Below are 20,991 nucleotides of genomic sequence, written 5' to 3'. Positions count from 1 at the left end.
AGAGAGAAAGAGAGAGAAAGAGAGAGAAAGAGAGAGAGAAAGAGAGAGAAAGAGAGAGAGAGAGAGAGAGAGAGAGAGAGAAGCTTCCAACACTGGTGGGAAGCTCCTGGTAAGGTCAATGAAAATGACCGCGCTAAGATCCTCTGGGACTTCTACATCCGAACTGACAAGCATGTCCTAGCAAACCAACCAGATATAGTGGTGGTAGACAAGGAGAACAAGAGGGCTACTATAATAGATATAGCAGTACCCAATGACTACAATATAGCCAGCAAAGAAAAAGAAAAGGTAGAGAAATATCTCCCTCTTGGAGACGAGATTGAAAAATGCTGGAATGTAAGAACAGCTGTAATCCCAGTAGTCATTGGGGCACTGGGCGCAATAACACCGGCGCATAAATTGTGGCTTGCCCAAACACCAACAACAATCAACTCAGGTGAGTTGCAGAAAAGTGCACTATTGGGAACAGCTAAGATCTTGAGGCGAGTGCTCAAACTCCCAGGTCTCTGGTAGGAGACTCAAGTTAGAGCAGAATTTACCACCCATACGGGTTAATTGGGGTGAGGAAACAATTGTATATATATATAAATATAGGAGACTGTATTACCGCAACTGCACTTGTTAAAGTGAAAAAAACCATTGATCAATTGTCATCTTTAACTCCCAGAAACAAAGCTTTAAATTGTTGGCTTGGCGCACTTATGTTTCTGTTAAACATGTATTCATTTTTAAAATTACGCTCGCAATCTATCTAACTGTTAATTTGAAAACTTTCAGTAGATACGCATTAAAACGACATATCTATGAATGACATATATTCCTTACATTTGCTTTATTGATTGCAGGATGTTTATCTGGTGCCACCATCTGAGCCGCTGTGAGTCTGGAAACTGACATAAATGGGAAAGAGAGACATGAATGTGTGCTGCACAAACCATGATATGTTTTGTTTGAGTTTGCTGTAGTAGGTTAATTTGTCCTATTATTGCATTATTGCATTAATTTGTCCTAGCATTGCGTTATAATAAAAATGACCCTACCCCACAAGAAAGGTCCATTGTATTACCAGCGTTGGCGTATATTTCCACATCGATTGCATGAATTCTACTGGTGTGATCCAGTCCAACCTAAAAAAAAAGATGATAATCAGCCACTGCAGTATATAATCTGTAAGTATATTCAAATTCACCAAAGAATTGACTAGAATGTATTGACTACATTTCATAAGATTATGCTACTACTCATAATCTTAAAGGTTGACTTACAACAAAATTCACATTACAGTTAGTTGGTATCAAAAGATTCACCATGTCTTACTCTGTTGTGTTGTAGGTGCAAAATATGTGGAAATGTTATTACAAGCTCTTAAAATCTCAAAAACGAACAGTTAATTGTCGCCATCACGAAACTGTCATAGATTAGAATCCCTTTCCAACACGGTTCAAGTGGGACATAGCTAAACAAGATGGCTTCTGTTTACACTTTCATGCAACCTCATTCATCAAGAAATTTTCCCAAATATACTTCAAGCATTCAATAAAACCATGTCTATTGTCCTTACACGTCTATTTCATCATCATTGTAATGCTGTCTCTTTGAGCACTGATATCTCAAAACCTATCGTAAAAATCCGTTTAATTCTTTAACCTTAGCTCGAAGGTGTTGGTCACCTGTGATAGTCGAAAAATGCTGCAGAAATTACTTGCGCTGTTTGGCAGAAAGTATGGGTCACATGATCAGATTACGACTAGATGATTAGACCAAACCGAAAAAAACTGTAAACTAGCGAGCATCTATATTTGGCACGGGGTCTTCAGTAAAACCCGAAGTGTTTGTCATAAAGTAGTGCTACAAAACATTTTATATTGAGCCTTTTGTTAGCTTTTCTTTTCACGTGAGAACATCACGTGTCAAAAAAATAACCAAATCATTTGACTACGTCACAAAAATAAATGGATTCCAATCTACGCGGTTTCATGATGCCGGCGATTAACTGTTCATTTTTGAGCTTTTAAGAGCTTGTAATCACATTTCCGCATATTTTGCACCTACCACACAGCAGAGTAAAACATGGTGAATCTTTTGATTTCAAATAATTGCAATGTGAATTTTGTTGCAAGCCAACCTTTAAGACAGCAAAGAACAGAGTGGTTTCCATAGCAACCGAATAGCAAGTCAGCCTAACCGCCTGAGTAAGCGACTTCTAAGTACTATCATGTTAACATCAGTTTTTGTTTTCGAATCATGTTACATAGATAACACGTCTTAGATTACTTCTTGATCAAAACTTGTTGAATTCATAACAACAGACAACTGTTGAAAGAGAAAGCTGGTTTCAAAATCCATGATAATTTCATAACGTTGATTATGCAAGTGCGTTTTTGTTAATGTTCAGCATATTCCTTAAAAGATTACTCATAATGGTAAAAATAACAAAATCAGTAAATGTATAACAAGGTAAGCAGTCACTCAGTACTAAATTCAGCAATAGTTCAAGTTTAGGGTTGTAAGATCACATGCAACAGCTTATGGTACAAACAACTACGCTGGTTTACTCGCTTGTCTTTTGACATTCAACAAATTGTTCAGAGTTTTCTATAAGTATTGAATAAGGCATGCAACTACACAAACAGATGACTCTTCCTCAGATAAATTGTAGTTTGATGAGTTCTGATTCTAAGAAGTATGTCTCAGACTAAACGAACAAGGAGCACAAAATACTTGAAGGAACTTTGACCAAGACATTTGCTATTATGCTATGATACTTTGCTGCTTTTACTCATACCTTTGGTATCAGAGGATGATATGCACTCATACCTTTGGTGTGAGTAAAAGCAGGCTAACCATAGATAGCTGGTTTAATGAGTTAGATGAACTAATACAAAACTAAAATGCTACACAGACAATTCAGTTTCCAACTGTATTTCAGAGCCAGATTCTACTAAGAACTTTTAGGAGGTGCTTCAATAGTGGCCAAATAAAAACAAGTCAAATAGGGAAACAGCGTTCTTTTGATCAGCTCCCTCTAATATAGGATTACCCGGTATTTAGCCGACATTGGGTTCCTTCCTCCAGTAATCATCATGTCTTCCTCCCTATCGAGCATACACCTAACAGGTATTCCGTGCCTGCAACACAGTCATCATAGGAAAAATATGAAGAGTCACCAGGGCATATTTATAGCGCTACAATAATAATTATGAGGTGCATGAATCCTTCCATATTGCTAAGTCTCCAATAGGTCAGGGTAGTAAAAAAATGTTTTGTCATATACAACCAATACAATACTAGTTGCTGCATAGTCAATAACTTTAGTGTCAAGGATGCATAATAAGCATGATAAGGCTGCGTCTATTCTTCAAGAGAAAATTGTTATTGAACTACAATCGATATAAATCGATTGTAATACAAATCGACATAATATTTCAAAATAATCACACAATGTGTTGTCTTTCTAGTCATTTAGAAGTTTTCTAAACTCTAGAGTATTGTGATTCCATACAAACATTTTACCAGCAAAATATCTACAAGCGATAAAACATTTACGAGCGATAAAATATCTACGCGCGATAAAACGTCTACGAGCGATAAAACGTCTACGAGCGATAAAACGTCTACGAGCGATAAAACGTCTACGAGCGATAAAACGTCTACGAGCGATAAAACGTCTACGAGCGATAAAACGTCTACGAGCGATAAAACATCTACGAGTGTTAAAACATCTATGAGCGATTAAACATCTACGGATTATGAACTTGCACCCTCAATGCGTATTCTTCAATGCATAAATTAATTTCCATGAATCTAATGATTAATAATAAATGTAACTTCGTAATTTAATGATCCTTGTGTAGATTATTTGACCACTTGCCTAGTTGAAGCCAGTACGACAGAACAGGTGCTTTAAAAGTGACATTTCACAAATTATAAAGAGGGCAAACGGCTGACTTGTGATTTAGTCAGTCTGTAAGAAAACAGCATACAGCAAGTTTTGACAACACTACAGCACAATAAAACGTTGATTAAAAGCTGGAGGTTACAGGCACCCATAATCAAAAATGCTTCGTTAATCAGTAAAAAAATCATGGCTTAACCTATTGGAGAAATAATTTTTTGCTCAAAATGTTCTGTCACAAAATTCATAGCGCAGAGATGTGCACAATGGTTCATTGTTCCTAATAGTTATGTATACATCATAGATATTTTAATGTCAACCAAAATACAATCTCCCACTGGATAAAAATTACGAATATTAACAAGACTGAAAGAAAAAAGTGAAAAAAATGTTCATATTACAAAAATTGATGGTTACAATATACCCAAAAAATAGTGAATTTACTGACTACTACATCTATTACAAGGTGATTACACAAATTATCACTTTGCTTGCCAATACACAAATGCTTTGCTTTGTCAACAGAGCAGAGCTAATGGCTGCTAGTAAAGACAGCAGCAAGGAGAACATGGGAACAAGTAAACCATGTCACTTACTTTCTTGCTGCGACAGCGGCTGGCAACAGCAGCACATTTGACCTTGACTCCTTACCACCGAATCCTCCACCTTAAATGCAAAAGTTGTCAATGAAAGAAGAACCTCTTTGCCTCAAGTAAAGGTGTGGGCCTACCTTTTACAAGCGTTTCATTAGCTGAGATTATAAATAGACATGGGCAAACGCAACCACAACTGTGGATAAATACTTTGTACTTCCACTTTCTATTGATACCTCTGGTAATACAAAAACTTGCAATATAATATTCCTTCTATGAATAGCTAAATGAATGTGTGGTATGGACTGAGACAAAATGTTTACCAAACTGCCTGGGTACATAGACAGGAGTTCCGTGAATGAGTTATTATTGTAGTAAAATACAGTAGTCTAAGTGACCTTGCACAATGTGAAGTGAAATGCAAAGGCCGAGTGTGCTGGCAAATTGCCAGGGCTGGCCTTGCGTTGGACACAACGTTTTATCGTCTGAGCAGTGCGCTGCTTTTACATTTTCATTTCTGGCTCAGTAAATATTTAGAAGAATGACCATAAAGATTTGAAGCATTACAACTAGAATGGATATTAGCAGATTGGTTGTTTGAGGAGCTAATAGGTACGTGAATGTCTACTTCTTTTTTTATAATTCAAGTACGTGTATAGAAAATAGAGTGTAATTTGCAGTTGCATATCTATTAGGATCATGTTTGTAGTTTTTGCTGTTATATTTTGCGCGTATGTTATGTAACAATTTTATTAGTCATAAAAACTTCAATGTATTTACTTATTATTTTGGTCTTGATGGTTGGTTGGTCACAAACATTAAGAATGATAGTTAACTCTTTCACTACTAAATTCGTTATTCTGACCAAATTAATTCGAACAGATTTTCAAAAAATCGATATACCGCTATTATTTAAGCAATATCTTGAGAATCAAAACAGATATTGTTTTACTGTAGAATGCATTTTATTCAGATCAAAGTTTTCTACAAGATAAGTATAAAGTTGTTTAGTGAATCCCACTCTTGCAAAATCTCTGACACTTTCTTCACGTTGAATGAACGCAGTGAGTTGCTTATTGCCATAATGATAACGACCTGGTTTTCCTACTTTGAAAAATAATTAGAAATCAATTAAAATTTCGTTGTAGACAAAATTTGATCGGTTTAGCTAATGTGTGGGCTTCATGATGAAAAGAAAAGTAAAATCCTATTGATTAGCCGATACATCGGCTTACGGTCTGTACTTCTACTACCGCGAAAGCCTATGCATTGGCTCACGATAGCGAAAGAGTTAAGAACAATAATAGTATCGTTGACCGAAATAAACTAGTGAAGATTAATGGCAAAAGTTCCAGTTTGCTATTATGAGTATATTGGGTGATACCGAGTCACTTAATATAAAATTTAGAGATGTTTCCTTTTCCATATCTCCCAACATCAAAACTTTTAAAACAGACAACTCTTTGGACAGTAGTCGATTGATGTCATAAATAAAAAAATTGTTTGTTTGGAAGTTTAGTGAGCTCGTCGCAAAGTTTGCCATTCGCTGATGTTCTAGAGAAGGTATAACCCGCACGTATGCGTTGGTGCTCGTGTTACACAATATTACTCAATGCGCTACCATCTTTTAAGCTATCCAGTGACAAATGTCCAAATTGACCAGCTTTACAAACTGAAAGTAACCTTTAAATATTGGTTGATGTGACCTAAACTATAAACAACTTGGACCAGCACTGACAATCTCTCGCATTCCTGTTTCTCAAACAAAGAATATAAATCTGATTTTTTTTATGATTCATTTCCCGATACAATTCACACAAACTTTCTTAGAATTAGCAAATCCAAAAGTTCAACATTTGACTGAAATGCCCTGACAAATTTACCAACTATTAATCAGGCAGGAATTGAGGATAATGAAACACTAAAGTAAAAAATAATAAAGAGAAAACCAGAAAATTCTTGATCCTTGATTCATTGGAATACAGTAAAGCAATGCTGACTATACTCAAGATTGCACACTTACTCACCCATCCTCTTGACCCGTACGTGCACTTTGTGTGCTGGAATATTCAACACGGCACCTATGGAATTTTGGCTTAATGTCGGATTCTGTGTTGAGCAAAATACTTCCATCTCTCCATTCTCTTGAGGAATGCACAGACATGCCTAAAAGACAATATAAAAAGATTTGAGTAGTTATAAAGATTTGAGGCGAACTAGACTGCCAAGGTACTAGTACATATGTATAATAGTGATAACCTTATGCTATTTGCACTCCCTAGTGCAGCAAGGAAAAAATTTAATATTTTTAAGACGAACTAAGAGATTCTTGTAATTCACATCAAATTTGAGAATTTGCATAGCCTTGAAAGTTTACATTATATGAAATTGTTTATGTAGTATGAAGCAAAAGCTTTACATAAATTCTTTACGATGCGTAGAATTTAGATTATACGAGGTTTACGTTACAGAAGCTTACATTGTACAGCTAAACATTCACAGCTGCATACCCTTTCATTATAGTACACAGATACTACCAGATCAACTGTGTACATGTCTTCTGTTATACACACAGAACACAGAGAATAACTGTAACTCACAAATACTTTTGCAAACCAAACTTTAACTTACCATAAAACCTCTAATTGAACGCCACCTCTATTTGAACGCCACCTTTATTTGAACGCCACTATGGGAGAAGAGTTAGAAAAATATAATATACCTGCAGCTATGCTTAAACAAAAGGTTCTTTGTATAGCTTTTTGCCGATTATTCAAATAACTTCACCACCAATAACTTCAAACTTTACATAGCTATAACTATGATTAGAGAATCATAGATTGTGAGCGCTTTCGAATTCCGGTGTGTACTTTGGATACGTAAATATGACAAAATATTTAGCAACTATCTACTGTGGAATGGGTACATCATAAGCACTTACTTAGTCCTTCCCGAATCTATACACTTGGAGTTATTTTCTCTATGCTGTTTTCAGCAATTAAGTGTCCGACAGGGTAATTAATCTATCAATGAACACTAATGAGTCTAACAAAACGATTTTGTTATAAGGCCAAAGTTTGATTATTATAACCTGCAAACATGAAACTGACTACAAAGATCTCAGGCCATGGCTTTTGCATCTTCAAGCATGTGCATATTAACTGCCGATTAAGCAAACTCGACTTGATAATTACATACTGTGGTGTACCTCAATCAAGTCAAAAACTACCAAAAGTCTCCTACAACTGTATGGGATACTAGCAATAGTGTGTTAGCATTGATGTAGTAGCACCGGTATATTAACAATGATGTACTAGCACTGGTATATTAACAATGATGTATTAGCACTAGTATATTAACAATGAAGTACTAGCACTGGTATATTAGCAATGATGTACTAGCACTGGTATATTAACAATGATGTAGTAGCACTGGTATATTAACATTGATATACTAGCACTGGTGTATTAGCAATGACATACTAGCACTGGTATATTAGCAATGACGTACTAGCACTGGTATATTAACAATGATGTACTAGCACTGGTATATTAACAATGATGTACTAGCACTAGTATATTAACAATGATGTACTAGCACTGGTATATTAACAATGATGTACTAGCAGTGGTGTATTAGCAATGACGTACTAGCACTGGTATATTAACAATGATGTACTAGCACTGGTATATTAACAATGATGTACTAGCACTGGTGTATTAACAATGATGTACTAGCACTGGTATATTAACAATGATGTACTAGCACTGGTATATTAACAATGATGTACTAGCACTGGTATATTAGCAATGATGTACTAGCACTGGTATATTAACAATGATGTAATAGCACTAGTATATTAGCAATGATGTACTAGCACTAGTATATTAACAATGATGTACCTGCCAGGGGGTGCCAGCAAAGACATAATAATGTACCCTCTGGGAATCATATTTTGGGAATGATGACAGACAATAGCTGGTAGTGCAAGTTTTTCGTCTCTGACAATATATTCCTAAAGTACAGTGAAACTCGGATAAATCGCCCTCGGATATATCGAACACATGGTTAACTCGAATGGATTTGCTTGGTCCGTTCCCACGCAATGATAAATGGCTTTAGATAATTCGACCGAAACCCCGTTAACTCAAACAGTTTTTTGCCAAACGGCTACTGAGACGGTTGTTACTGTCGCTTTAGAATATCACTTTATTCCAAGCCATAGAGATAAACATCGACTTTTAGTAGTTCTAAAGGTCCGGCCACACGTAACGAATTATTCATTCATTCTGACCGAATTCACGAGTTTCACAGAATTCACAGATTTAGGCCGAATATCCCATAATCGTCTGAGCTGTGCATGCACACCGAATTCGTCAACGAAACGCTTTTAATTGGCTAACCAATTTTTTAGCGAGCACGACTCTAGTAGCTTTAACAAGTGGTATAGTCCAAGACACGTACGACGACACGCAATAAAAGTATCACCGCGATATGACTTTATACATACGATGCAACTGCCTATATGCGCTATTGTTGGTTCTCTCTTGTTGGTTCACCATGGCAGGAACTTCTCATCGTGTATCCAGTAATTTCTTTTAAATGTTTTAGTAGCTATAAATTGTTTCTTTTTCAATAATAATAATTTCTTTTTATGCAGCAAAAGCTCCGTCGTAAAAACAGTCGCTATCTCTAGCGCATATAGGCAGTTGCATCATATGTATAAAGTCATATCGCGGTGATACTTTTATTGCGTGTCGTCGTACGTGTCTTGGACTATACCACTTGTCAAAGCTACTAGAGTCGTGCTCGCTAAAAAAATTGGTTAGCCAATTAAAAGCGTTTCGTTGACGAATTCGGTGTGCATGCACAGCTCAGACGATTATGGGATATTCGGCTGAATCAATCTGTGAATTCTGTGAAACTCGTGAATTCGGTCAGAATGAACGAATAATTCGTTACGTGTGGCCGGACCTTTAGGCCTCGTTATTACCAACATCGGCAAATATTTTCATTAACGACTTTTCTAAAGGTTTGCAAAAATCAAATTTTACCAAACATCCGCTTAGCGATAAGCCCTCCGAATGCAAGAAAAGCGAGGTAAAATTTGGATAACTTTAAAGTAATATCGGCAAAATTGATAATGGGTTTTTAATAGTAAAGCAGTTTTGTAATAACTGACTTACTGCAAAATTGATCTTGGTTAAAACGCTCGGTAGAAAAATACGTATGCATTTTTTCTGAGCATTTTAACCGCGATCAAGTTTTGCCAATTTTAATCTGAGAACGTCCTGGCAGTCACATCACCTAAAGCAACAAACAAATCTCAAGTGATAGAAAAATATCTATACTTTCTGATTAAAAATATTTAAAACTTCACACGAGGGACCCTTTAACTTGCAACAAGCAATCTATGCTTTTGATTGATATATAGTTAGTATATGTACGTGTATCTACTGATAAATACGTGCACTTATGACTGTCCTGATAACTTGAACGCTCTAATAACTCGAACACTTTTGCTCGGTCCCTTGAAGTTTGAGTTATCCGTGTTTCACTGTATTTAACTAAATTCAACTTTAGCATATTTTACAAACCTGGAATTATAGAATAGCTAAAGCAGATTTAGCTGGGAATGATTTGAGACATGATTTGAATACTAACACCCTTCAACATTTACTGTCAGATGGCATTAACCATTCATCTTATTCTACAAGAGAGTAAAGAGAAGAGACTTGGCACTCACATGTGTCTCAAGGTAGAAGTGTTCCTGTCCACCAATTTTTATTTCACCATTTATAACTGTCTGCACCTGTGAGAAAGCTTTATCCACATCACCTTTCCACAACTTTCTTGGAGGTTCAAAGAAGGATTCGACAGCAATGGCATCCTAAACACAGAGCCTTTTATCAATGCCTCTAATAGAGTCGCCAACATCCTTCCAAAAAGTGTAGCCAGGTGAGTTTCATTTTATTCAAAAAAAAGATAATATAACTCAAATTTAAACTAAATTGACATAGTATAGTAGAATTCATAGTCAGCTACAATATGAATCACTAAATTGGACATTTCAGTTTTTCTTAAATAAAAACCTCTTGGTTAATTTGCAATTTACATCTACTTGATTCAATGACAATATGACAATATGATAGTAATAATGTTAATAATGATAGTAATTGAACTAGTCAGAGCATATGCTGCCATCATATAACAATGACTTGTGAATTATTAATATATTATTTTAATGATTTTAGGTTTATCTAGGAATATCTAGAATGGTATAACCTTATTATATGACATAGTTCCTAATGCTGAAAAAATAACATAGAATAAATGTTAGGTAATCTTGCTCTCAGTGTATTGCCAATCTATGCAATGTTTGCTCCTATAACAAAAGTTTTGAGTAAAAACCAATTCACAATAAATCTTAGGCATAGATCTGTATCTAGTTGCCTCTACCAACTACCAAATATAGAAAAATATTTATTAATTAGAATTGCTTGCAAGATAGCAAATTAATAAATAAGTTTTACTATAGTAAGAGTCGTAACCGTCCATCCGTCTGCACGGGATTCGCACTTGCAATTACCAGCACGGTAGACCAATACATTAACAACTGTGCCACTCAACTGCCCACTGCCCTCTCCCAATAATTGTACCTATAGTTATTACACTTGACGATCTCTCACACACACTAGACCACAAGTGTACAAGTAGTAATGATGCCAGAGCACCTCCATCATACTTGACTACAGATAGTGAATAATGCATATGTGAAGGTGATCATATCGATACAGAGCTACTCTAACTTGAGACCACGAAGCATGTTTGCACACTAGGCGATATATTTAACTTAGAGATAGATAATAGGATGTACAACACTAAAAGTCAATTCAGTAAATTTTATTAACTTAAAGCAATTAAAGTTGTTTAAATCTCACTACTTTAAGCTAATTAACTAATATATTTTGAATGAAAATTCAGAGATATTAAAGTGGAAAAGCTTTAAATAAAATAACGCGTTGATGTTTGTCACCAATGAAAGTGATAACTATATTTGTGTTGTATCTACTAACCTCAATAGTAAAGAGAGCTGGCAGTTGCTCATAATCAACCTTGACCTTTTTCGCTGCTGTCTGAGCGTGTCTCTGAGTATCAGCTAGTATCGCTCCAATAACATGCCCTACACAGGTGACCTGAAGATGTACACAGTAGAAGATGGGTTACTAGAATAAATTGAGTTACTAGTGGAAGTAGAGTTACTAGCAGAAACTGAGTTACCAGTAGAAGTTGAGTTACTAATAGAAGTTGAATTACTAATAGAAATTTAGTTACTGCTATAAGTTGACTGGCTATACAATTATTGCTTCAAAGGTCGCATGCACGACAATCGCTTTTAGCAAAAAACTTTACTATGCTAGAAGAGTTAAGCCTAGGAAGAGGTCGGCACCAGCGCGGTGGCAATCTGTAAAATCAGCAAGTTCAGTTATTTAAAGATGTGGTTGCGTCAAATTTGAGTTGATTTTAAAAGAAAGTATTTTCTTTGTCTATCAGTTAATATGTTGTTTGTTGTGTTAGGCGATATCATTGTCAAAATATTTGAAGATTAAAATCGAAAAGATTCGATCGCGGTAAAAACGCTCAGGCCAAAAAAACATGCCCAGACTTGCCCAAAATGATGTAACGCGTGATACAACCTGTCTCTATCTCTCAAATTCACATCAGCTATTGCGATGAAAGTCTAGTCCTACGCGGCTCTATTGGCATATATTTTATCTTGTATTTGCTCATGTTGGCTAGAATAAAATTTTAAATCCAGCTACAGATACATTATTACCAATGTCTCAAAGGTCTCAAACAAGGAAAATTAAAAACTTGTCATATTAGCTTCTTCTAAATGATGTGTAAACATGTTACTACCGACTACCAATTCTATCGGTCTACGCTGATTCTGTCAAGCGAACTATGTAGAATAAGGTTTTGTATCAGCACAGTTCCGTCGCTACCCACACTAATGATATACAGCCTCCCAAAAGCCCACCCAAATTATGCCCCGTTGCCTATCCTGGGGGTGGGGCTGTATATCATTGCCCACACTGAAAACTAGTTTCTTACTACTGTAAGTAAAATAAGCAAGCTGTGTCTTTGGAAAGAATAGGTATGTGGCGGAACCAACTACATCTCTAAAAGTCATGTACATTGTATAGTCGATTGTCAACGTTATCGAGTCATTATTGGTATCAATTTGTAGAAAAAGATTCACTGGTCACATTTGATTAGTTGATTCAAGTACTAAACAAATGGTCGAGCTATGCAGAAGTGCCTGTCCATGCAACTCTGATTGCACTTCATAAATCCATCTATCAGAAAAGATTTCAGCAACGGTGTCAACGGGGCTATGATATATTCAATGTTCTGCAAATCATGTTTTGCATTATCTTCAACAATATTATTGTATTATATAATTTTTACAAGCAAAAAAAATTTCATTTCGGCGTAAAGCTTTTATTAAAAATATCCATCAAGTCATGGCCACTCACATAGTTTCAGCCGGTACAATAAGACAAATTCATCTACTGCAGCAAACTCAAACAAAACATCATGGTTTATGCAGCATACATTCAAGTCTCTCTTTCCCATTTATGGCAGTTTCCACACTGACAAAGCTCCTTCAGCCGGTGGGATCACATAAACATCCTGTAATCAGTAAAACAAATGCAATAAATATATGTCATTCATAGATATGTCATTCTAACGTGAATCTAATGAAAGCTTTCAAATTGGGAGTTAGATAGATTGCAAGTGTAATTTTAAAAATGAATAAATGTTTAACAAAAGCATAAGTACGCCAAGCCAACGATTCGAAGCTTTGGTTCTGGAAGTTAAAGATGTGCATTGATCAATTGATTTTCTTCACTTTCTACAAGTGAGAAGTGAACATCTAAAGTCAAATCATAAATCTAATTTGCTAGCTAAAACTGCCAAAGAAAATTTTTAAGGAAATATAGCTAGGTGGAACAATAAAAAATTATAAACCGATGATTGGTGATAGCAAAAAGTTATAATTCTATTAATTAGTAAATGTATTCGTGAGTACTTAAATTATTACTTTTAGCATATTCATCAATCTAAGCCATTGTATTGCTAGATGCTATGGATTAAAAAGAAGCAGCCAAGAACTCACTGTACATACGTATCTCGCATGCGCAGGAAATTACATTATAACCGCAAACAGGGAAATATAATCTGAATGTAAACTCAACAGTATATCTATAGGAAACACAAAGTAAAAGATAAATTTACCTCCATTCTCCTATCTTCCTCCGTAGCACTTTAACCACCTGATGCTTAGAAAACTCGGAGTCACCTTCGCAGTAACTTTACAGTAATTTTTACAATTCTGTTGTTCGTCAATAAAACGTGTCAATTCATTAAAGTTAATTAATTGATTTAGTAAATATCGATGTTCATGCGATTTAATAACAGAGTAAAATCCCTAAATTTGAGATCGCAGGCAACGCGTTTTACAAGTGATAACATTTATTACGGCCTATATAAAAATTTCGTGCTGATGATTGGCTAATGAAGCGACCTTATATTTATAGCTCATGGACTCTTTTCAGATGTATCACTAGTTACGTCACGAATGAAGCACCCGCTGGAATGTGAGCTTTTTAAAAGATGGCCTCATTCAAACGCATATATCTCTGGACAGGGTTGGTCTACAAAGACAAAAATGACATCAAATTGTAGCTGATATTGTAGCCTTTTATTGGTCTTAATTTCATTAAATCGACCTTTTTGACACAACCACATCTTTAATCCTTTGGCAGGGGAAAAGACCAAAATGTCGTTTACCGGTTGCGTGGGGAAACAACATTTATGTCTATTTCGGTAGACGTTTATAAAGCTGTCGCCTAGTAACGTTAAACAAAGGATATGAACACTAGTAAGTTTTAAATATCATCAACAAGATGTCGGTAAATGATTTACAATATGAAACGATTATCTGAGAGGCGTTGCTTTGTGCTAAAAGCTGAACAAATCGCGACTCCTTGGAAAAGAATAAAAGTTGGAAAAACCAGTTAACACCGGCTCGACTTTTAAAACGGTAAAATAAAAGACTATTTGATCCTGCGATCGTTAGTAATTTTTTGTCCGATCAGAATAAAAATAATTCAAATGATAGAAGTGATGTAAACTTTTTGGACTTTTAATATACTTGGAATATACAGAGAAAACGATTGTTATGGTGGCTCGCACGGCTATGTTATAGAGTTTGACTCTACCGAAAAAAATGCTTCCAAGCATTTCGTACAGGGACAATTGCACATGGTTGTATTTTTTTTTAGTAGTAGATATGTGGATGAATGTTTATGTACAAAAATCTTTGTTCATAGAAATAAATTTAAGATTTGAGCTAGGCATGTTCATAAAATATCGATTTTATTGAATTTTCGAAAATAAATTACACGAGTTTCGGTTGTTTTTGGGGGGCTTATACCTGGTCAAAGGGTTAATGAATAAGGAGATACAATAAATAAAAAGGTAATTATCTCATCATTGTCATATGAGCAAGATATTGTTGGCAATAGTAGTTGTAATATACCTGGACGGAAGTGCAATGGAATGCACTGAAATTTTTTACCTCCACTGGGGAGAGCTCAACTGGGTATTATCGATTCGAATCCATTCGCAGCGAGCCTTTCTGTGATGTCGAATAGTAGTCTCACTGCCTTTGCACAAATTTTGCCAAGTGAAATGGCATCAAATGCGTTCAGATTTTACAGTTTCTATGATTCGGAGTGGAAGAAACTCCAAATCCATTTGAAGAATGAAAACACAGTAATTAATTCATTTAGATACAATTTATTAAAACAACTTATACAAGGAGTATTAAAACCTACTATTTATCAATATAAATTCATAGAGTATCACTGCCCTCCTAACTGTGTTTACATAAATCCTAACTATATATCGAAATCTCAGTGTTTGTCTGTCGTTCGTCTGTCCATCTATAGCGATAAAGTTTTAGCAACGAAAAATCACCATTGTACTGGATTTATACAAACGACATTCAAATCATATGTCAACTAATAATTGCCCGTAACCACAAGGCTAAGCTGTTCTTATCACACCCAACCCTCTTTTCATTTGCTGTATATCCTTCTCGCGATTGCACACACTAAATGTGCGCTTTTTATTATTAACTTTTACCAGTCATAGAAACCTCATTTCAAATCAAACTTAACTGAGTGGCTTTTGAGAGTTGAACATGAAGGTTTTCAACTTAGCTGTCAAGAATAACCTGGAGTCTAACCTCTTCAGCAGCAAAGACAAGATCATCAGTAATAACAATTCCATAGTTATTTCTGCCAGGGATGTCCTTAGCAGAAATGAAGTCTTTAACTCCGGGATACTGCAATGCTTCTGATGCATCAATAGAGATCAGCTTTCCATGTGCTACGGTGCTGGTAACCAATGCCATGTAAAGCTCCTCTGTGATTGTGAGAAAATAATCTTTGGTAGACAGTTAGAGAGAGACACGCACATAAATATGACACGAAGGTGCAAGATGTCAGTAAAGTGAAATCTGACAGTCCTAAAAAAGTGTATAAAAAAACTGCTGGCTTGAAATTCGTAAGACTTACCATGCAATGACTGGTCCAACCAACTAATCTTTTCACTGAGTCTATTTTTATACAAGTAACCTTAGACTTATAATTGCAAAATTTATTTTTATACAGTTAACTTAAGACTAATAATTGCAGAGTTTATTTCTATAGAGTTAACCTTACACTTATAACTGCAGAGTTTATTTCTATACAATTAACCTTAGACCTACATTATAATTGCAGAGTTTATTTTATACAGTTAACCTTAGACTTATAATTGCAGAGTTCGTTTCTATAAAGTCAACCTTAGACTTCTAATTGCAGAGTTTATTTCCATAGAGTTAACCTTAGACTTATAATTGCAGAGCCTATTTTTATAGAGTTAACTTTAGACTTATAATTGCTTCCATCTACAAATTATTGCAAATAACTATAAAAAGTTTTTGGAGCGAATATTTATAGACGTGTGGAGAAATTTCCGAAGCACACAATCCGCTTTTCAAAACACCACAGCTTTGAGAATCAGCACATATAAAGTGATTCGAAGAAAGTAAAGCCTGAAATGAGTGAGCGTGGAGAGTCTGCATGGTTGTAATAATTGAAAGTAGAATTATAAAAACTGTAAAAACTGAAAACAAACACTTGTATAAACCGGTTACAATAACATAAAGTTCACATAACGTTAGACTAGCACAGTATTTCTATGTCTCTTCTATCACCATAACTAAACCCTCTGTTTATTGATAGTCACTTTACTTATTTAGTTTTTTATACATTACTGCGGAGGCTAAAGTTGTGCATACAACAGCTGAGTTTATCTCTGTGTTCAGATTGTACCAACAAAACTGAGTATAACAGTTGAGTTTATCTCTGTGTTTAGATTGTATCAACTGAACTGAGTGTAACAGTTGAGTTTATCTCTGTGTTTAGATTGTATCAACTGAACTGGATATAACAGCTGAGTTTATCTCTATGTTTAGATTGTACAAACTGAACTGAGTATAACAGCTGAATTTATCTCTGTGTTTAGATTTTATCAACTGAACTGAGTGTAACAGCTGAGTTTATTTCTGCGTTCAGATTGTACCAACTAAACTGAGTGTAACAGCTGAGTTTATCTCTGTGTTTAGATTGTATCGACTGAACTGAGTATAACAGCTGAGTTTATCTATGTGTTTAGATTGTATCAACTGAACTGAATAAGCAACAGATGTAAATGCTGTACTTTTGTTATTTTAACCTCACAGAGCATTACCACAAAGTTAATATCTTTATTTAAAATGTATAAGGTCAACAGAGCCTTAGTAAATAAAAAACGTACCTTTGTATTTTGGCAGATCATCAATATATTGAGCTTCTCCAGTACACTGTAGCAAAGCAGATTTGTGAGGAACTGCCTGCCAGCATTCTCCGGTGCCACCCTTTTCTTCCTCGTACACTTGGACACCTCTAGTCAGACCTCTCTCCAGAGGACTAGTAGCACTTGTATCTATTGAAATGATGTCACCTCTAGCCTAACAACACAAAGTCTAGCTTTAGATCTTAACTAAAGTCACCAATACATGAAAAAATTAAAGTTGTTCACTAGCTTATTTTGAGAATTGCTCCAGAAGTCCTCAGAGAGCATGCGCTGCAATCAAGGAGAATTCAATCAATGCAATCAGAGTTGAGCAATCTCTCCAAATATGCTGTAGACCCATTTTATAATTACATCAAACAAGGGCAAACATTAGGATTTACCATTTGAGTGATCATTTGATTGCATAAATGGAACAACTAAAACATTGTTGATTTTAGAATGTTTATCCCAAGTATGAAATATCACAAGCATGGATTAGAAAGGTTAAGAAAATTAAGAATGAATATTTAGTTTCTCACCTTGTCTAAAGAAAGTTTGACTGTTGAGTAAAATTTGTAAAAGAAACTGATGGTTAAAGTCCTCCTATAGGCAACCATACCACCAGGAGCATTGTTTTCTAGCGGCAAATCAGCCTTGAGACAAGCAATGGCCTCCTCCAGAAGATCCTCATCCCAATGTCTGTAGAATATGTCAAGTGTTCAGTTAGATACCTAGTATGAACCATCATCAGAAATCTATGGGTGTATAAGTACAGTGCTCTCTCGGGATACGATTACCCTGTTATTTACCCTGTTAAGTTCAGCATTTCTCACTTAAAAAGGGGTACGTAATAATAGCATTCAAAACTAATTACAAGTTGCAATCCCTTTGAACAGAGGGTCAGAGATCAGACAATTTCCCTTAATCTGCTAACAAAAATTCATTTCATTACGAAAACGCCATAGTTTAGGCTTTCTTGCCGAATTACTGTAGGTCGAAAAAGGTTTTGATCAGGTTAGCTGCAATTATAGTGAAAACGAAGCCAGAAACTGTTAGGCGATGAAGTTTTAGTCATAAAAGATTGAAATTTAGTAAACTAGTTAAAAATAGTTAAATAAAATTATTACTAAAACTTAGCTTTAAGTGTGTGTGTGCGTGCGTGTGTTTGTTTAGTAAGCTAAACTTATTTAAGGTGAATTCAAAGTTTATGTTGTACATACATCTGTCTTGAAAATAAAAACTCTCTACAGTACGCACTGCGCATAGCACATTGTAACATTACATATTAACGCAGATCATAACCAATAAATACACTAAATGCACTAAAGTTGACGAAAGTGATTTTAAAAATGACGACAGTAATTTTAAAAGTGACTATTCTGACGACAACTTTGTGTGGTAGGACCCCCAGTATATATAAGACATCCTATTATACAGTATATATAAGATATCCTATTATACAGTAGGCCTATATATAAGACATCCTTATATACAGTATATATAAGGCATCCTATTATACAGTATATATAAGACATTCTATTATACAATATATATAAGACATCCTACTATACAGTGTGTATATATAAGGTATCCTATTATACAGTATATTTAAGACATCCTATTATACAGTATATATAAGACATCCTATTATACAGTATATATAATACATCCTATTATACAATATAAGGCATCCTATTATACAGTATATATAAGATATCCTATTATACAGTATATATAATACATCCTATTATACAGTATATATAAGACATCCTATTATACAGTATATATAAGATATCCTATTATACAGTATATATAAGGCATCCTATTATACTGTATATATAAGACATCCTATTATACAGTATATATAAGGCATCCTATTATACAATATATATAAGGCATCCTATTATACAGTGTATATAAGACATCCTATTATACCGTATATATAATACATCCTATTATCTACTATATAAACGGCAAAAAATCTGTCTATATATTTGTGTGTGTGCGTGTGTCTTGGTCCACGTTATAGAGCGGTCTTTCCTTTTTTGGTCGTGCGAATTTCGGTCGTATGAAGCGAACCGAATTAATATGATATGAGTAGTAAATAAATTATAGAGCGGTCTTTCTCTTTTCCACTCAGTCGTACGAAGTCAATTGAATTAATATGGTTAGTAAATACCGTACTTTCGGACTACCCTAGGACACTTTTATTTCACTAGTATTTAGTTTCATGAGTAGCACACAGAGTAAAATTTCGCTGCAACTTAATTTCGCGGCTCTGATGAGTGCAAAAATATAGTGATGTGAAAATAAATGCAGTGGAAAACACAGATTACATTCCTCAGGTCCAGTTCGCTAATAAGAAAAAATTTTCAATTTGGGACTAGTTCGTATTTGTAAACCGTAGGTTGAAATGTGTGGGTGAGATCGATAATTCAATTTGATCACTTGCTGCCAATTGTTTCTTGGACTATCAATGATGTCTAGGTCCCTCCTGCCGTGAATTTCACGTCATTCACACTCAAGTCCCAAGAAGAAGAAAATAGATAACAACCAACTTCACAACCAAAACTGTATAACGTGGTTGGACCTGGTGAGGGTTGATATTGTTTTTGGTTGGTAATAAAGTTCATCACTACAATAATTATTATTCAATTTTATGACTTCACTTAACAGACTTTCATCTTCATCAGTTACAAATTCGGTGACTAAACTGATATCATCATCTTAATTTGCTTTGCAATGCTGCTCAGTCAGTGTATTAGCTATATAATGAGTTTACCAGAAATTTCCCATTGATTCCAACCACACACGACAATTACCTGCATTTCTATTATGACGATTTTATTGTGGATATCAATGACTAAAGCCATTTAACTTCGCGTTTTCGCTCGTTCGTTATGATAGTTTAGTTTCGCTCATGAAAGTTCCGCGTGACTCCGCGAAAATGCGAACGCTAGATGACGCGAATACAGAGGTGTCCTAGGGTAATAGCCGCTACTTTTATGTGATGATTTGAGCCAAGCGGCTTATATAAGAGTGCGGCGGATTCTGTGATTTTTCTTTCACCGCTAGGGCGCATTAACCGAAACCTCCGGCTAGCTCGCCTCTTTACTGTGCCCAACGGCACTGTTCCAATTTAAACAGCAAAGTTGCTGCCGTGTTAAAAAGCTTTGTCCTGAGTTCTGCGAACTATAAAACGTGCCTATACAGCTATAAAAATGTACTACTCATTAAATAAAATAAATTAATGAGTAGTAATTTACATGCAATTAATATTTACTGCCAACGTGTACCGAGAAGGTCACGTGTACGTTTGTTTCGTGCGACCATTAGAAAAAATGCTGTTCTCACCTACTAAATTTCTACATCAAAAAGGTAAGTACTTTTTATTCAATGTTGTATTGTCAATGAATTGCCACACCTCCACTACATAACCATTTCACTTGCGTCCATGTACAAATTTAGCTATCGGCCTAATGCAAGCTATTTTGCCGATACTGCTTCATGATATGTATACAATATTTTTTCAATTTCAAACACCATCTA

The 20,991-nt window shown here is 35.2% G+C and overlaps 1 protein-coding gene across 1 annotated transcript in view; it reads right to left on the bottom strand.

Annotated features, from left to right (window-relative positions):
- The window catches only part of LOC137400335 (xanthine dehydrogenase/oxidase-like), a 56,585-nt gene that overhangs the window by 17,671 nt on the left and 17,923 nt on the right, over nucleotides 1-20,991 (bottom strand). Inside the window, exons 12-20 of the mRNA XM_068086665.1 lie at nucleotides 17,982-18,141; nucleotides 17,425-17,617; nucleotides 15,809-15,987; nucleotides 11,565-11,684; nucleotides 10,235-10,378; nucleotides 6,516-6,654; nucleotides 4,492-4,561; nucleotides 3,041-3,128; nucleotides 1,041-1,127 (exon numbers count right to left, since the gene is read on the bottom strand). Of these exons, the coding sequence (XP_067942766.1) occupies nucleotides 1,041-1,127; nucleotides 3,041-3,128; nucleotides 4,492-4,561; nucleotides 6,516-6,654; nucleotides 10,235-10,378; nucleotides 11,565-11,684; nucleotides 15,809-15,987; nucleotides 17,425-17,617; nucleotides 17,982-18,141 (1,180 nt within the window). The remainder of the gene's footprint in view (nucleotides 1-1,040; nucleotides 1,128-3,040; nucleotides 3,129-4,491; nucleotides 4,562-6,515; nucleotides 6,655-10,234; nucleotides 10,379-11,564; nucleotides 11,685-15,808; nucleotides 15,988-17,424; nucleotides 17,618-17,981; nucleotides 18,142-20,991) is intronic.

The sequence above is a fragment of the Watersipora subatra genome, chromosome 7 (genome assembly GCF_963576615.1).
Source record: "Watersipora subatra chromosome 7, tzWatSuba1.1, whole genome shotgun sequence".
Lineage (NCBI taxonomy): Eukaryota > Metazoa > Bryozoa > Gymnolaemata > Cheilostomatida > Watersiporidae > Watersipora > Watersipora subatra.
This window is presented reverse-complemented; position numbering and strand designations above follow the sequence as displayed.